Source organism: Myotis davidii, unplaced genomic scaffold, assembly GCF_000327345.1.
Source record: "Myotis davidii unplaced genomic scaffold, ASM32734v1 scaffold69, whole genome shotgun sequence".
NCBI classification, from domain to species: domain Eukaryota; kingdom Metazoa; phylum Chordata; class Mammalia; order Chiroptera; family Vespertilionidae; genus Myotis; species Myotis davidii.
The window spans coordinates 2,675,931-2,693,545 of NW_006300363.1; the positions used below are offsets into that span (position 1 = coordinate 2,675,931).

At 39.5% G+C, this 17,615-nt stretch overlaps 1 protein-coding gene across 6 annotated transcripts in view; it reads right to left on the reverse strand.

Annotated features, from left to right (window-relative positions):
• Positions 1–613: 613 nt before the first annotated feature.
• Positions 614–17,615, reverse strand: part of CEP95 (centrosomal protein 95kDa) — a 35,034-nt gene continuing 18,032 nt past the window's right edge. For 4 of the 6 annotated variants that reach the window (XM_015572422.1, XM_006776692.2, XM_015572425.1 and 1 more), the window contains 13 exons: positions 15,886–16,079; positions 14,010–14,122; positions 13,695–13,827; positions 12,700–12,850; positions 9,041–9,180; positions 7,341–7,427; positions 6,170–6,299; positions 4,930–5,099; positions 4,745–4,819; positions 3,528–3,680; positions 1,604–1,750; positions 1,246–1,317; positions 614–957 (listed from right to left, as the gene is read on the reverse strand). In XM_015572422.1, the coding sequence (XP_015427908.1) occupies positions 781–957; positions 1,246–1,317; positions 1,604–1,750; positions 3,528–3,680; positions 4,745–4,819; positions 4,930–5,099; positions 6,170–6,299; positions 7,341–7,427; positions 9,041–9,180; positions 12,700–12,850; positions 13,695–13,827; positions 14,010–14,122; positions 15,886–16,079 (1,742 nt within the window). In that variant the 3' untranslated portion in view covers positions 614–780. The remainder of the gene's footprint in view (positions 958–1,245; positions 1,318–1,603; positions 1,751–3,527; positions 3,681–4,744; positions 4,820–4,929; positions 5,100–6,169; positions 6,300–7,340; positions 7,428–9,040; positions 9,181–12,699; positions 12,851–13,694; positions 13,828–14,009; positions 14,123–15,885; positions 16,080–17,615) is intronic. The other 2 variants (XM_015572423.1, XM_006776693.2) reach the window with 1 other exon arrangement.

Consider the following 17,615-nt stretch of genomic DNA (forward strand, 5'->3'; position numbering starts at 1 on the left):
AATCTCTCTTCTCCCTTCCACTCCTTTCCTTGTGTCCTCTGCAATTCCATGGCTTTGATCAGCAAAAGTCCCTACATCCTCAACTGCTCTGAAGCCTTCCTCCAGTTCTTGGCCTTCATTGAAGCCCTCTTCTCCATGAAAGACATCACCCCAACTGGGCTCTTTTTTCTCATGTTCCCCCACACTAGGGTTGGTGTACTCTTGCTTGCTTCAAGTCCATTATGCCTCTTTCCTACCTGCCATCACTGGTTTGCTTTTGAGACACACACCAGTTGGCCCTCCGCCTTGGCCCCTCCTCATGCTATCCTCCACCAACTGCTAGAAGCCATATGCATAAATTCTCATCTTTTAGCCATCATGAAAAAGAATTGAACCTGTCTTTAAGGTTTACTCCTATGTCCCATCTCTGATGACAAGCTCACACTTCTCTTTTTTGAATTGGAGAGTTTTTTGGTCCTCAAGCACTCCCCCCCGCCCCCCCCTTTCTATTTCTGTTGACCCACAATAGGCTTCAGGACCTGGCTGCTTAATCAAGGCTTGTTGATTGCTTTAGTACAAATGACTAATGAAAAATGTGTGCCTTTAAGGTTTTAGGTCATAAATTCAAGAGCAATATATTTTAAGAAAACAATTTTTATTTAAAATGTTACTTCATTAAAAGTATTGGAATGAATATGTAGACAAGACATTTAGAAATGATTCTTTTGGTTTAGTTTACTTACTCAATTCTAAGTCTGCCCTGGTCAAGTCTTCCAGACTTGGCCACTTAGGGAAGTAGCCTCAGGGGAAGGGACTTTTACTGTACTGAAAGGAAGCCAGGTGAAGCCGAGATTTGAAGCGCTCAGCTTCTAATTCCCGGAAGAAAGCATCTTCGTCGTTCTGCGTGATCATGTACTGCAGTTGTTGAATTTCCTTCTCCATCTTAGATCTCAGCTCCCTCTTCACCTTATACAATGTCTAAAAGAGAATTCATGTCATCATGCTATTCAGAACATATAGCCAGGCCACCCTCGTCTATCTATTTTTATTCCCTCTCCAACTTCCAGCTAATCAAACTCCTGCAATAATTTTAATAATTTAATATACAGAGGCCTTAGTAGATAAAGTTAAAATCACAGGATAAATGTTTTGGACCATAGACAAACCTTCTTACTAATATTCTCTCTGTTCCCCTTAAGGTGTAATATAATTTTTTTTTACTTCTTAAAAGTGTAAATAAATGATTTCTATCCTGTTAATCATTACCTGGGTCTGGGATTTTTCTCTGGCTTTGAGTTCTTGATGTTCCTGTGATATGGCTTCTGCCAGCAATGAAAACTGTTTACAGGGAAGAAAAAAAAAATCAAATACTTTATTTGTAGTCTAAATATAACAGTTCTATATTTTTATTTTAATAGAAATAGGGCAATATAGAACCTATACTTTAGTTAAGCACTAGCTTATTTAATCTTAAATTTCAATCTTGAAAATGGGTTAGTCTAACCTGTACAGTCACAAGTTCTGAATTAATTCGTAGAGTTACTGTTTAGCAGACTGAGCAGACTTTTGACAGGGTGGTCAGTACTAAGCACATGAGAATGTAAGCAGGCAGCAGTAAGCCCACCTGGTCTTTATAGTAGTTCTCCATCGAGTACAGTTCATTCTGGTGCTGTTTCTTTTGTTCATCTCGCTTTTCTTTGGCATAGTTTCTTAAGTCTCGTAATCTTTGCTTTTGAATTTGTAAGCCTTCTTCAAACAGTTTCTTAAATATCTGTCAGTTATTTAATCAGAAAAATTAAGTTATGCTGAACTTTTCATGGAGGAATATAATCATTTTACCCAAATAGAGGTATATACTCATTGTATTTCACACAGGTCTTTAAAAATATATATATTTTTATTGATTTCAGAGAGGAAGAGGAGGTAGAGAGAGAAACATAAATGATGAGAGAGAATCCTGGATTGGCTGCCTCTTGCACACCTCCCACTGGGGATCAAGCCCTCAACTGAGATGTTCCCCTGCCCGGAATCAAACCCGGGACCCTTCAGTCCACAGGCTGATGCTCTATCCACTGAGCCAAACCAGCTAGGGCACAAATATTTTTTTAAGTAACAGATTTATTGAGACAATTCACATACCATGAAGTTCACCTTCTGAAGATGTATAATTCAGTAAGGTTTTATTATATTCATAGCTGTGCAACCATTAATTTCAGAACATTTTCATCACTACAAAAAGAAACCCTACTCCCCATTCTGCCCTCCCCAGGCAACCACTAATCTACTTTCTATGTCTACAGATTTGCCTATTTTGGGCATTTCATATAAATGGAATCATATACTATGTGACCTTTCGTATCTGGCTTCTTTCACTTAGCATGTCTTCAGAGTTCATCTAGATCATAGCATGTATCAATGTGTCACTCCTTTTTATTGCCAAAGTTTATTCTACTGTATGAATATCATATTCTGTTTAACCACTCATCAGCTGATAGCATTTAGGTTATTTCCATTTTTTAGCTACTATAAATAGTGCTTCTGCAAACACTTGTATATAAATTATCTTTGTGGATAGATACCTAGGAGTGAAATTGCTGAGTGATATGGTAGGTCTATGTCAACCTTTTGAGGAACCCCCAGGCTGTCCCAAAGTCATTGTACCATTTTATAGCCCCACCAGCACTGCATGAGGGTTCCAAGTTCACATCCTTGCCAACACTTGTCTTTTTTATTTCAGCTATCTTAGTGGGTGTGCTGGTATCACAGTGTGGTTTTGATTTATATTTCTGTTTTGACTAATGATGTTTCAGCATCTTTTCCTGGAGCCCAAAGATTCTTTATTGCTTTCAGAAAAGATATCTAAAGCAGCCATGTATATAGGGCACGAACTCCAAAGCAGAAACAAATGTTGCATCTACACTTGTGAATAACTGAGGGTGATGTTGATTAGCACATAACAGGCCACAGGAAAACAAACTGTTCAACAGATTTAAATATGCCAACTTTTCCTCCATTGATTAAAGAATTCTTGATCAAGAACTGGTTCTTAGAGCCATGTATGCACTAGCCAGCCATATTACCTTACTCAAGTCACTTAACCTCTGAAAACCTTAATAGTATCTTCTAGAGCATTTTAGCTTGATTTGGATGAGACAGCAAATACTTTGTGGAAACATCTCAAAGCATATCTGCCCTATGTCTTTTCCTGATTTTATGTGCAAACCTAGGTCATCTAATCACATCTTAAGTTCCTGTATTTGATAACATGCCTCCAAACCCCTAAAATCGTTTCATGGGAGAAGTACCTGTGTGCACAAGGTCAAAGGGAATTTGGATGAGGGCAGTGGAGACTGAGAAGAGACTGGGATGTACTATTGGGGTAATAATATGAGGTATGGTCAAGTATGAACTCTCACAGCCAGCATTTTAGGACTTGTATTTGAACTTTGGATTCAAACTGGGACAAGAGTTACAAACAAAGACGGTGGTCCTGAAAGGTAATAGACAAAATTCACCTTAACAGCGTTAGCTAGAAAAGCCATACTTACCATTTCTTCTCGGGTCCTCATTCTCATCATTTTTGCACGCAACTGAACTCGATAATCATCATAATATTTTCGGGCTCGAACAATCTGCTGTCGACTTTCTTTTATTTTTGATTGGGTCAACTTCTGCCTATGAATGCAGTCCTTGAAGTCTTGCTGGGAAAGGGAGGGAAAGGGAAAGATCCAGCATTCTCGTCTGTCCCACTCCGCACCACAGTGTCTTCCAGCAGGCAGTCGGGTATGGAGGACCAGTGGCCTACTGCCTGGGCACAGAGTGTGAAAGACTCAGCCTCAGACGTCTTTTAGCCTTTGGTGGTTCATCACCTCAGTCCTGAGAACCGCCTCAATGAGCCCCCTCCGCTGCAGAGAGACGCAGAGACCTGGTGGAGCTGAGGATGCCATCTTCCCATTCCACACCCACATGCCAGCTTAGGAGCAGAAAAATGGCTCTCTTTCAAGCAAAATTTGAGTCACCAAGAGTATTTACATCAATACTAAGGAAATTAGGCAGTATCTTCTTACGAAGTAGTGAGGATGAAATGAGGTCATGTATATAAACCCTTTAACTAGGTGTTCAGGTATCTGCTTCCTTTCCCTCATATCGAAGTACCACATGCAGTTCCTAAGATGGCTTCCCCTTCTTTGGAAATGTCTGGGATTATGGTTCTCATTGCTTATCTCTACATTCAGCCAGTGGTTTTTAAATCTTTCTCTGGCATATTGTCTCTGACCTCTGTCCTTTCCCTTCATTATACTCAACAGAGGATGATGTGCTGTGTACGATTCTCTGTCCAAATTATAATGGAGGCTGGTAAACTACCTCATCTCTACCTGGGACCTGAGAAGATGGGAGTAGACTAAAGAACTAGTTACAACGACGTGGTACCTCTAAGGGGCCATGAAGGTAGAGACAGACCTGGATTAAAATCTCCACCTTGCTCCTTACTGATTATGGTGGGATCCAGGGCAAGTTAACATCTCAAAACCTTGGGTTTTTCATTTCATAGAAAATGTGTCCATCTTGTTACAATAAAGACTAAATGAAACTATGTTAGAAAGCACCTAGCAACTTCCCCACTATTCAGTTTTGGTTCAAGCCCCAGATGCTTCCACAGGCAAGAGTTCAAGGTAACAATCTGTGGGGCTACTGCCCAGCTGGTACAAATAAAAGTAATATAAGTTATAAATTCAAAGTTATACCCAACTTGCTCTTGACATACCAATCTCTTGTCATGTTCATATTCTTTCTTGACAAGTGCAGTAAGCAGGTCATGCCTTCTTAAGGCTTCTTCTATCTTTAAGTGAAACCAAAGGGAAGGAGGTTAATAATTCTGTTCACTAAATTTTCAGGGATAAGCTCTTTCCCTTTTTGGTTATATTCCTATACTTAAAATTGGCAGCTTACTTCATCCTGGAGTTTCTTCTTTGATCGATCTTCTCTATATGCATCTTTTTTGAGCTGTTCAACCTGTGCAATTTGCTGTTTCCACATTTTGCTTAGTGTTTGGCCAGAAACATGGAGAAATGGAAACTGCTCAAGCATCAGGGGCAGGAGACTGTGTTCATTTACTTTCACTGCAAGGTAAAAAGAAAAAAAAAAAGGCTCAACCTGAGAGACTTGCTGACAGCTTTTAATAAGAACTCTCATCCCACCTTCCTGATAGAGCAGTGGTTCTCGACCTTCTGGCCCTTTAAATACAGTTCCTCATGTTGTGACCCAACTATAAAATTATTTTCGTTGCTACTTCATAACTGTAATGTTGCTACTGTTATGAATCGTAATGTAATTATCTGATATGCTGGATGGTCTTAGGCGACCCCTGTGAAAGGGTCGTTTGACCACCAAAGGGGTCACGACCCACAGGTTGAGAACCACTGTGATAGATCAAAGTTTACCTAAATGATGTGGTTCTGATCCTGAAAAGAACAATTCTAAAAGTATGTTATTACTTTTGCATCCCTTCTTTGATCAGAGTAAGCCAACTACTAGTACAAATGAAAATAAGCTCAACAGATCTGATTGATGACAAGCTGGTCTTGTGAAGTCCATCCTAACTGCTCAGCTGACTTGGCTGCCTTGGGTGGATGCTCTGTGTGTGGTCACACAGACTCCTCAGCCCTACTGGGAGGCAAAGGGTGTGTCTGATGGGATGTAGTTAGGCCAGCCGTCTTTGAAACCGCACCTTGGCATTTCATATGACCTCATTTTCCTTGTAACAGAACTCTAGCACTCACTGGCACCAACTGTCAATATAACAGGAGCTGGACAGGCCATCTGCTTGCTTTGGCGCATCCCTCTGATTCTACCAACTTCCCAGAAACAAAGAAAAGGCAGCCAGGATGAATGAGCAGAATAAAGCTAAAGCCGGAGCAGCAGGTAGTGAGTGGCCCTAGTATTCCTTAGAGTGGCTTATATCCTGGCACCAAAGATATTATTGAAGAGTTTTAAATAAATGCCTATTGAAGAGTTTTATCTCTTTACAGAAATCTAGCGCATCTCTTTACAGAGCGAGCCATAAGCAGTTAAAAGAGGAAACTTTCTCCATCTAACTTGTGGAAGTCAGTTTCGGTGCGTGTCCTTGAGATGTAGCACACACTTTTAAAGGATGCCAGTGTTCCACAAAGTATAATTTTGTGGTTCTTACTTGGAACTACTTTATTTGCTTTTGGCAAGCCACCTCTTGGACTTGGAGTTATGGTGTTTCTAGAGTAAATCTTCCAGGGTTGACTGTGTTTTGGAGTTCTTTTATGACCAGCTTCTCTGTATATTTTTTCCTTAAAAGCAGATACAAAACAGAATAGAAATAAGACAGAAGTCTAATAACTTGTTAATACATCATCTTAAATATTACATATTGACAAAAATAGCTAACTAATCTTGAGCCAAACCATTTTACTTTAGATTTCTAAAATCTGCTTAGTATTTATCTACTCTAAGTATAAAGAATCTTTTGACTTCCAGCATCCTCTGGAATTTGAAAAAGGACTGAATTTTTTAAAAATTTCAGTCGCCATATTCCCACACACTAAATACAACTGATAATGTTTTGATGTACTTGTTTCTTTTTAAATCTACATGGAAAAAGTTGTCAAAGTTCCCAATGTTTAGTTGTAACCATACTGTATTTTATATCCTGTTTTATTTATTGAACATTTTAGCATAAGCATTTTTTCCATGCTTTCAGTTTCTATAACCATCCTTTTGAAAGACAATGGAAACTGATGCTTTGGGTTTCTTCCCACCAGGTATATAACAACTGAGATTTTCTGTCTTTTCTTACGTCCCTTTAACTTGTCAGCCTAGACCTGTGGTCGGCAAACTGCGGCTCGCGAGCCATAAGCAGCTCTTTGGCCGCTTGAGTGTGGCTCTTCCTAAGCCTTAGGAGTACCCTAATAAAGTTAATAACAATGTACCTACCTATATAGTTTAAGTTTAAAAAATGTGGCTCTCGAAAGAAATTTCAATTGTTGTACTGTTGATATTTGGCTCTGTTGACTAATGAGTTTGCCGACCACTGGCCTAGACTATCTATTAGACCTTTGGTGAACTGCTAAGCAATAGAACCCCTTAAAAACTGAGGGAAGTTTTAGGCAGGAAGGAAAAATGCTCGTGTTCTCTGGTACCATGTCTTGCTACATTCAGCAACTTGGATACCCTATAAATAAGAGAAAAACCCCACATCATGAAATGAAATCCTGCCCTCTTCTAAGGAGCTAATGCCCTGCGGTTCTTTTTTCATATTAAAAAGTTCATTTCTCTGTACTTTCCACTGATCTGATCAAATGGCATTTATTACAGTAGAGACTTTTACCCACTGTTTCCTCCTCATTTGTTTCTGGAGGGCCAATATTCTCTTGAACTTTATTTCTTCTTAGTTCCCTTTCAAATGCCTCAGTTAGTGCCTACACAGGAAAAGGCCATATGACATTTAGTTATAAAAAAACATACAAATGAAAATGAAGAAAATTCATCTAAGATCCTGCCATTGTATTCACTTCTTTAAAAAGTTCTTTCCAGGATCTATATCACAAATAGACATTATTTAATAGACATGTACTTGAGACATAAAATGAAATTCTACATAATGTATTTTTTTGTTCTAATAGTTCTTGAAATTATTTTGATACTCCCTTGAGTGGAATTTACATGTTGAATTGAAGTTACATGCTATTGTAACTCATCTATATATCTATCTATATAAAAGCCTAAGCCAGCAGTCGCCATCGGTGGTCCATGAGGTACGAAAGGTTGGCGACCACTGGCCTAAATGACCGTTACCACTGGACGTTAGCTATGATGCGCATTGACCACCAGGGGGTAGACGCTCAATGCAGGAGCTGCCCCCTGGTGGTCAGTGCCAACCTCCCCCAGTCGGCCGGCCCCCATTGGGACTGAGCAAGATAGCCCCGATCGTCGGCCAGGCTGAGGGACCTACTGTGCACGAATTCGTGCACCGGGCCTCTGGTGTGAATTATAAAATACTAGAGGCCCAGTGCACAAAACACATGCATGGATTCGGTCCCTAGGCCTGGCCAGTGATCAAAGCGTGAGTGTCTGGTATGGAAGGGCAGGCCCCAGCTGACCTCTGGGTCCTGGGCAAAACCTGGGCCCCCGGGCCTCCATGTGCCCTTCTCTGCCTTAGTCACAGCACCCAAGTCCCCATGGGATGGGCAGCACACTCTCTCCCAGCTGGCCTTGCAGACTGGCTCCTGCGCAAACCCACGAGGAGCCCGACGGGCCCCTGTGGTCCTGGTGGCTATGGCCCAGATCACCCAAAAGAGGCCTTGCGGGTGTGGGGCGTGAGAGTGAGAGTGAGCTCGGTGAACATCCGCATTCTTACTGCACCTCTTTCCCCGTCACCCCTGCTCCCAGGTAGCCTGTGCGAGGTCGCAGTGGGTCGCCAACTCCCACCATTTTCCACGCTGTCCCCTGGTGGTCAGCGCACATCATAGTGAACGGTCAAACTCCCAGTAGAATGACCGCCGGAGGGGACAATTTGCATATTAGGTTTTGATTATATAGGAAACTATAGAAAACAACTTAAGTGTTCTAAATTTATATTACATTTCAAAATCCCTACTCCATAGCAGAAAGTCTTCCTTGGTAATCATACATTCTCCTTGTTGAATCCTAACCACCTCCTCTCATTTCTGTCTTGGTTACTTTCATCCTATCTGTACCTCAAATGGCCTGTCACATTTAATCTACCTCAAATTCCGTTAATCTCTAAAGGTCTCTCTGAAACTATCAATCCTTACTGACCTCCTCTTTCTTAATTTCCTTCAGTACTGGTCTATATCTGACAAGGTTAGTCTTCTTAAAATTTTGTGAGTACAAGTTTTATGCTCCCTAATGTGGGACATAAAAGCCATGTCACATAATTTCCTATCATCTACTTAGCTCAAGAATATTAAATGCATTTTAGCCTTTAATCAACAGCATGTTCACTGTAGCATCTGGCTGAGGGTAAATGGTATCGCCTGCTGTCCAAGGGTAGTCAAGAGATGGAATGTACCTTAGCTTGGAATCGGCGCATATCTGTTTCTTTTGGCTTTCTCTGCTTTTTTCTTTCCATATGGAACTGTTTGTTTTTGTTAACTGGAGATGGAGAGAGCGAATGAGATCTGTAGGGTGGCTTTCTAGGTGTGGAAAGTCCTACAACACAGAAGAGACATATACCATTAGTTCCTGACAACCAGAAATGTTAAATTGGAGACAAAATAGTTGATTTTCACCAAATCCAAAGGGAGTGGCTGTGACTGCTAAGTGTACTCTAAATGGACTCTCTCCTATGACTAATTTGTATTTGTATCCTTTGGTCCTACCAAATAAACAGACAACTGCACATAAATGTGCACTGTCTCAAAGTACTAAGGTTCTATACTCAACTTGGGGTTGAACATGGAGCAAAATGTGGGATGCCAGCTGTACACAAAAGCCGATAAAGCGCTCTTGGTGGTAGAGGAAGAAAGAAAGTGTTTAGCCATCTGAGTTATGTCTGCTATCCTTTTACTAAACCAGATCTTATCCTTATAAAGCAGTGCGCTTATCAGCAAAAGTTAACATATTTTAGCTTTTTCTAAGCAGTCCTGTTATTTCCTACTTAGCCATCTAGCCATCCTAATTCCATACTACCTACGATCTAACAAATCACTTCTATTCACAAACCGTTTTATGTTCTATTGTTTATAGCTGTGCTTGGACATCTACCAGTTGTGAAGAGGGGGACTCTGTGCCTTTTTGGAAAAGTGGAATAATTCAATATATTCTAAGGTCAAGGAAATTAGTTTAATATATTTCTAAATAAAATTTCCCAGAGAAATCAAACTTCCCTGAGCTTTTATTTTTCCTTTCACTCTTATTTCAAATCTTCTTAATTCATTTCGAATTCTGAGATATTAAGAAAAATTGAATTGCACAATCTATTTAAAATGATACTTTTAGGACATTTTACTACAGCCATAATGTAGTCTCCTTTAGAAACTGAACATCTAACTAAAATAACATTTTAGCTTATAATGTTTTGAAAACTAACTACCATATGGATGTGTATAGTAAGAGAACATGTAGGTTATTGGGTTAGGGTTCTAGAGATTACCTGAGCTAAGTGTAAAGGAAGAGATACAATAATCACGAGAAGGAAAAAATATTCTTGGAGTAAAAAAAAACACACACACCAAAAAACAACAACTGAAAATGTTCAGGAAGTTTTAGATGAGAAGTAGTTTCTAGAGAAAAAAGGATGGCCAAAGTAGATAAAAGGGAATGGAAAATATGCAGAATTCTAGTTGGTGGAAGACAAGATAATTACTTGAATTTGAACAAACAGTAGGAAGAATCTGCAAAAATGTGGCAAACTGGAAACTGTCATGCATTGTTGAGATGAATATAAACTGGTGCAATCACTTTGGAGGGGAATCTGGTAATGATGCAAAAGTGTAAACCCCATGATCGAGTAATTCTAATAGATGTAGATCCTAGAGAAACTTGTTAAGGTTGTTCACAGCAGAACTGTTTGTAGTTATGGAAACAATCCACATGTCCTACAATAGGGGAAATGGTGAGAAATATATACACAAACCCAAATGGGATAAATTGTATGACCTTAGTTATGTAATAGTTAAAATGAATTAACAATGTATAAGTATCAACATTGATTTCCAAAACAATGTTAACCAAAAAGGCAAGTTTCCAAATAATATATGCAGTATCTGTGTAAACTGTTTTAAAAAAAATAAAACAATAAAAAATTTAGACAGGTAACACAGGCTATTAAAGTATAAACACAGGGTAAAAAGGGTTCCTGTTGAAGATGGCAGAATAGGAGTGACGTCAGCATCATTGTGGAGTAGGAAGACCCCTATGTATCTACCCTTAAATTTACAACTAATCAGACATCTATAACCCAACAAAGATACTGTTTTACACTACCATGCCTGAGAGATCCACACATGGGTACATCTGAAGGTGGGTGTATTAGATAGAATGTATAGGGGAGGAAGAGTGGGGGTAAGGACAAGGATGATGCCTGCAGATGCAGTTCCCTGCTACTGTGGCTAAACTAGACCCATGGCTCCAGCTAACACAACAGTGGTGGCAGTGGTGTAGTAGGGGTGCAGCCTACACATTACAGCCTGGCAGAGGGTAAGAGGGCCAGAAGCAGTGTCTGTACCTAGGAATCCGCTCCCTCCCCTGACTGCAGTGGGCCGTGTAGCAGCAGTGGAGACATCTCTACAGTCTCTTGGCTACAGCACAGTGGTGCCAAGCAGCCACAGGGAACCAGGTAGCAGTGTAGCAGGCTCGAAAACCCAGCCTATCCCCTCATGTCACACCTCCCCACCATGATGGCGATGTCTGGAGATCCAGGTGACTAAGACACAGCAGGGACACACACACAGTCACCCAGGTGGAGACTCCTACAACCACACACCCCCACAAACCACAACCCCAGAGGGTGCAAAGTAGCACACCTAAGAGAAAACAAAAACTTGTGTTATAGCACCACCTACTGGGGGGAAAAAAAGAAAGATCTAATTATCAACCTGCTGAATTGTTAAAATCAAGACTGTACCTAAATAAAGGTGTTCACTACTTCAAATATGCCAGCAGAAGAATAACCCATCAAATACCATGAATAACCAAGGTCACAGGTAGCAGAAAGAAAATGGCAATTCTCCAGAAACCACAAAGTGATGGAACATTGTCATTTAAATGAGAGAGTTCAAGACAGTGTAGGTGCTGAGGACTTGGGGCCACAGTGCTGGGGGCTGGTTTGTTTGCTACTTTGACACATGGTAAAAGATATCTATACCTCCACGTGAAAAGTAGTAGTATTACAACAGTCAAGACATGCAAACAACCTAAGTGTCCACTGACAGATAAATGGATGAGGAATGCATATAAATGCAATGCAATATTATTCAACCAGAAAAAAGAAGGAAATCCTGCCATTGTGGCAACATAGATGGGCACTGAGGGCATTATGCTGAATGAAATATGTCAGACAAAAACGATAAATGCTGTATTTTCTCACTCATATGTATAATCTAAAAAAACCCCACTCAGATACAGAGAACAGATTTGCAGGTGACAAAGGTGGGGGTTAGGAGTGGGCGAAATGTGTGGAGGTGGACAAAAGGTACAAACTTCCTGTTATAAGTTCTGCAGATGTAATGTTCTTCATGGAGACTTTAGTTAAAAATACTGTATTGCATATTTGAAAGTTGCTAAGAAATTAGATCTTAAAGGTTATATGTTAACTAAACTTGTGGAAATCATTTTGCAGTATATACACATATCAAATCATCAAGATGTACACCTTAAATTAATACAATAATATATGTCAATTATATCTCAATAAAACTGTAAAGAAAAAATAAAAACAGGAATAAGAAAAAAATATGCCAATTTTGAGAGTGGTTTCTTTGAGGGAAGGAAAAAGAATTGACTGTGGGAAGGACAGATAAGGTATTTCAATTCTTACTTCACTGCAGGTGTAAAGTATAACTATTAACATCTGCTACTTCTAGATGGTGACGATACAGGTATTTGATATTTTTTATCCTTTTTATATTTATGAACTATTTAAAACAAGAAAGCCAGTCATTATAAACCCATAGAAGTGCCTATGTGGTTCCCTAGCCTGTCCTCATCCTGCCCCTCTGGGATAGGTACCTGGCTTTCGCTTCTTTGGCCCACACTCCATGACGCCGTCACTGTGCTGGGACAGTGTCTCAAAATTTCCACTCTTCACCTCTTCATTTCCAATATCTTCTTTGTAGTGAGTCTTTTCCTTAATTCGATCACCCAGGGCACTTTTTAACATCTACCAATGAAATTCAACAGCTTTTCATTGATTTTAGCAGAAAGTAAGTTGGAAGGACAGGACAAACGCAACCTTTAGAAAGCTTCCCCTGATATTCAGGCACTAATAACAAGTTTTCAGATGTTTATGCATATTTAATTTCTAAAGAGTGTATACCAGTGCTTTGGACTATTCAGTTTCAATAAACTTTAGAGTAATTCAATAAGGATTTAATATATTTATTCAATGATACCCCTAAACTATTATATTGTATTTTGTGAGAATCAGAGACCCATATAATTTTATTGACAAAAGGAAACTATATTACAGATGTATCAAAAGATAAATGATTTAGCTCAGCCAGTGTGGCTCAGTGGTTGAGTGTGGAGCTATGAACCAGGTCATGCACAGTTCAATTCCTGGTCAGGGCACATGCCCAGGTTGTGGGCTGGATCCCCATTGCGGGGAGAGGGGAGTGGGGGGGGGCGTGCAGGAGGCAGCCAATCAATGGTTCTCTCTCATCACTGATGTTTCTCTCTCTTTACCTCTCCCTTCCTCTCTGACATCAATACAAATGTATTTAAAAAAAAAGAAGATAAATGATTTCATATAGTTACTTATGTTAAGTGATTCGTTTTCATCAGAATTCAATAAAAATGTGGGTAAATCTGTACCAAATTTGGTTATATCATGAAAGGCTAGATTGTTTTTCATCCTATGTTCTGTCTTATTTAAGAACATTTTCACAGCAACTAAAATCTAAGTAGCTTTCCAGCTTTTTAGCTTAGCTTTCACTTTCAATTATAAAATGACTTAAATGCTCACCAACTATGGCAATATCAATATAGATAAAAACAAGACTTGCCCAATCTAGTTCAGAGAGCCGTTGAGAGAGTTTCTCTGATACTGCATGTAATTCTTGTCCTGTTAACCTATCTTCTGGCTTCTGAGAGAAAGGTGAATCCCAGGATGATGAGACTGCAGCTTTGTTTTCATATCTGTAATAAAAATGACCATGGATATTTAGGTAGCCAAGTGTACATTACTTAGTTTAAAATAATTGTAATATGTGCTTTAACAAATATTTCATACCGGTCTTCACAGCTAAATTTGGAGAGTATAGCCCTAACTTCAAATCCCTTTACCAGATTGTAAACAATGAAGCCTGCAGTAATGTTACCTTTTTCCTTTAGGAAGCTTCCTTGTCCTAGGGCTTTGGACTTGAGTTGGACATGTTTCCTGTTTGTTATCTTCAGGCAATTTGGAAGTTAGGAAAACTCTATTATCTGGTTCCTATTTAAAACAAAAGAGAGTTGATTTGAAAAACTATAAAGAAGACACACAAAAATAACATTTTGAGTGTGGGGGAAGGGGAGGATCTATTTCACAAAACTAGGTCCCTTTATTCTCCATGTTTTGCTTTTTTTAAAAAATTGAGAATTTGTCAAATACTCTATGGATCCTCAATACTAAAAGAATGGAGCAATGTCTGTAAACTTGTACTCAGAAAAAGTGTGGCTCAGGGTGCCATTCAACTATAAAGGCAGGTGAGGTATTCGCAAATATGAAAATTCAGGGATTATGGCTAAACCTGAACAATGAAAAATGATCAAATCACAAGTGGAAAGTATTAAAGTCATTATCTTTCATATCAAGAAGTCAATATAAATTGTCCAAAATTGAAACAGTTAAAGACAAAACCTCTTAAAATATGAATGTAAATTCCTAATATTTTAACAAGTTATTTCTTAACCTCAGAGGGAATCTTATGGAAAATATTTCTTGCGGTAAAGGAATATTTGATATTTAACAATGCCTTTAGTTTCACTTCAGTATCTTTTTCTTCTATTGAAGTTAAATTTAGTATTTTTTTAGTAAATAACTATAATATTTTTAAAATGTTATACCTTAAAAAAATTTTGAAAAACTTTTCTTTTTTAATGTATTTTATTGATTTTTTACGGAGAGGAAAGGAGAGGGATAGAGAGTTAGAAACATCGATGAGAGAGAAACATCGATCAGCTGCCTCCTGCACACTCCCTACTGGGGATGTGTCTGCAACCAAGGTACATGCCCTTGACTAGAATCGAACCTGGGACCCTTGAGTCCGCAGGCCGACCCTCTATCCACTGAGCCAAACCGGTTAGGGCTAAAAAACTTTTTAATTGCAGTTTAAGTGTCCCGCTCAACTGCCACTCAGGTCAAGAAATGGAGTATTACCAGCAACTCATAAGTCCTTTCACCACCACCCCCAAGCCTCTTCCAAATGCAATCATTGTCCTATGATTCCTTTTTTCTCTCCTTTCTTTCATCCACCCTCCTCTCTGAATAGACACATAGAATGTTTAAAATGATGGTCACCTAATGCTAATGATGGTCATTTTGTCTCTGTACTTTTTCTGTATTGTTTGACTTTTTCAAAATGAGAATATATCATTATTTATAAATTTACTCTTTGCATCTACTTATTTGTTCTTATTTCTAGGAAGATAAAGGACAGGTTAACTCTTATGAAGAATTTTTTTTTTTAAATAAGAGTGGAAGCAAATAGGCCAAGATATTAATAGTAGTTCATGCTAGATAAAAGGACTATGGATAAAAGGTTTTTTTCACACCTTTTATACTTTCAAACATTTTAATTTACTCAATCAGGGACATACAATGTGGGTTCTGAAGCCAGAATACCTGAGTTCAAATTCTGGCTCTACAATTGCTGTGTGCCTGGGACAAGATACTAAAGCTCTCTCAGCTTCCCCATGGGGAATAAAAATAATATCTACTCGCAGAGCTGTGCTGAGAAGAGTAAATTATTCACTATTTATAAAGTACCTAGAACTGTGCCTGGTACAAAGTAAACGTGTTGGCTCTTATTATTTCCCTTTTTATACATTCATCCTGCCCCTATATTCCTAAAATAAGACCATTAGGAGTGTGCAGAGGTAAAGTTTAAGAAGTACAGTGCTCTGATTAGTGTAATATCCTTGACTACTATTCTAGCAGAGACTTCTTTAAATCTATAGACATCTAACCAATTGAAAGCAAGCTTTTCTACTTACCACAAAAAATTCTGTGCCCTCTCCAGTAGAATTCATGGCAGGGGAGCAATGACTTGAATGCAAGTATTCTTTTCCTATGGGATAGGGTGCTCGAGGCTCTGAAGGCTGATAAGGTGGATGTAAAGGAATAGCTGATCGGATAGGCTCCCCTAGCTTCCTAGCACTTGGAGTCATTTCCACAGAAGGAATTTCTGCTAGTTGGATGAATTTAAGTGGATGTTAAAATGAAACTCTAAGAAATAAATCATCTTATATATACATATACCTATGTAAACATATTCATAATACTACTTAGAAATATATTTTAACTTGATTTTTTAAAAAAAGCACACAAAAAAACAAATCAGGGACTCATCCTCAGTAAACAAGTAGGGATCTAATTAAATTAGAAAGAATATAATTTTAATTATTATGATAAGAGTTTCCTGAAAAGTTATTTAAAAGCAATGAAAAACCCACTAAAAACCCTAAATAGCTTGAAGAATAATTATATAAATCATGGTTTTCCACATGTTATAAAGGCAGTCATTAACAATGGTTTTATGCAGTGGTTCTCAACCTTCCTAATGCCACGACCCTTTAATACAGTTCCTCATGTTGTGGTGACCCCCAACCATAAAATTATTATTTTTTAAATTTTTTATTTAAATTTTGTTTTATTTCTTAAAGTATTACAAAGAGTATTACACATGTCTCCTTTTTTCCTCCCCTACCCCCCAGTGTCTTGTGTCCAGCCTCCTGCTCCAGGACCTCACTGTCCCATTGTCGTAAGTGTTTCCCTCCACGTCCTGCGTGGTTCAGGGTTCGGGTCTGGAAGAGGAGCCGCACACAAATGAAATAGAAAAGACACGAGATAATTTGGGAATATTGGGGGGCCAGGCGGGTAAGTCCAACTAAAGAGGAAAGACTTCCACCGGTGCTCAGGCCACACCAACCATTTTATAGTCAGAGGTAAACAGGGTAGTGGTTACCATAGTTACACTGTTCTTGTGAGTTTCACTTGTTTTGACCATAGTTACACTTCCTGCACTTCCCTCAGCCCATTAGCTTCCCAGGTAAGATCTGGGGAGTGTTATAAGGTCAAGCCTAATTATGCTAAGAGGACTGAGCCCTCTAAGTATGGGTACGGGAGTTGAAATCTGCAGTTTGTTGGGTTAAACTGCAAAAGCGCATGTGGTTCCTTTTGTGCCACTGGCACAGCTTGGGCGGTGATGTAAACTGAATAGGGCAGGGTCTCAGGGAATCACCAGGGTGGAGCAAACAGTAATGGTGTCTCCGCAACTCCTCGCCTCTCCGCGACTCCGCGTCCCTGAGTGCTGGCGAGCAGCTCCTTGAGAAAGCCGCCCTCGCTTTCTGACCTGCTGCAAGGCCATCCCGCCTCTCCCCATAGGGGTCTGGGACCTCAGAATCCCGCCCCAAACAAGCTCGGTGGATTCGAGTTTGTAACCCCTTCCTACTGAAAAAAGCCGCTTCTTGAGTGTGTCCCTTATGGATGCGAGGAGTTGAAATCTGTAGTTTGTTGGGTTAAGCTGTAAAAGTGCCGGTGGTTCCTTTTGTGCCTCTGGCACAGCTTAGCAGGGATGTAAATTGAGTAGGGCGGGGTCTCAAGGAGTCACCAGGGCAGAGCAAACAGCAATGGAGTCTCGGCGACTCCTCGCCTCTCTGCGACTCGTGTCTCGCTACGTGAGAAAGCCACTCTTGCTTTCCGACCCACTGCAAGGCCGTCCCGC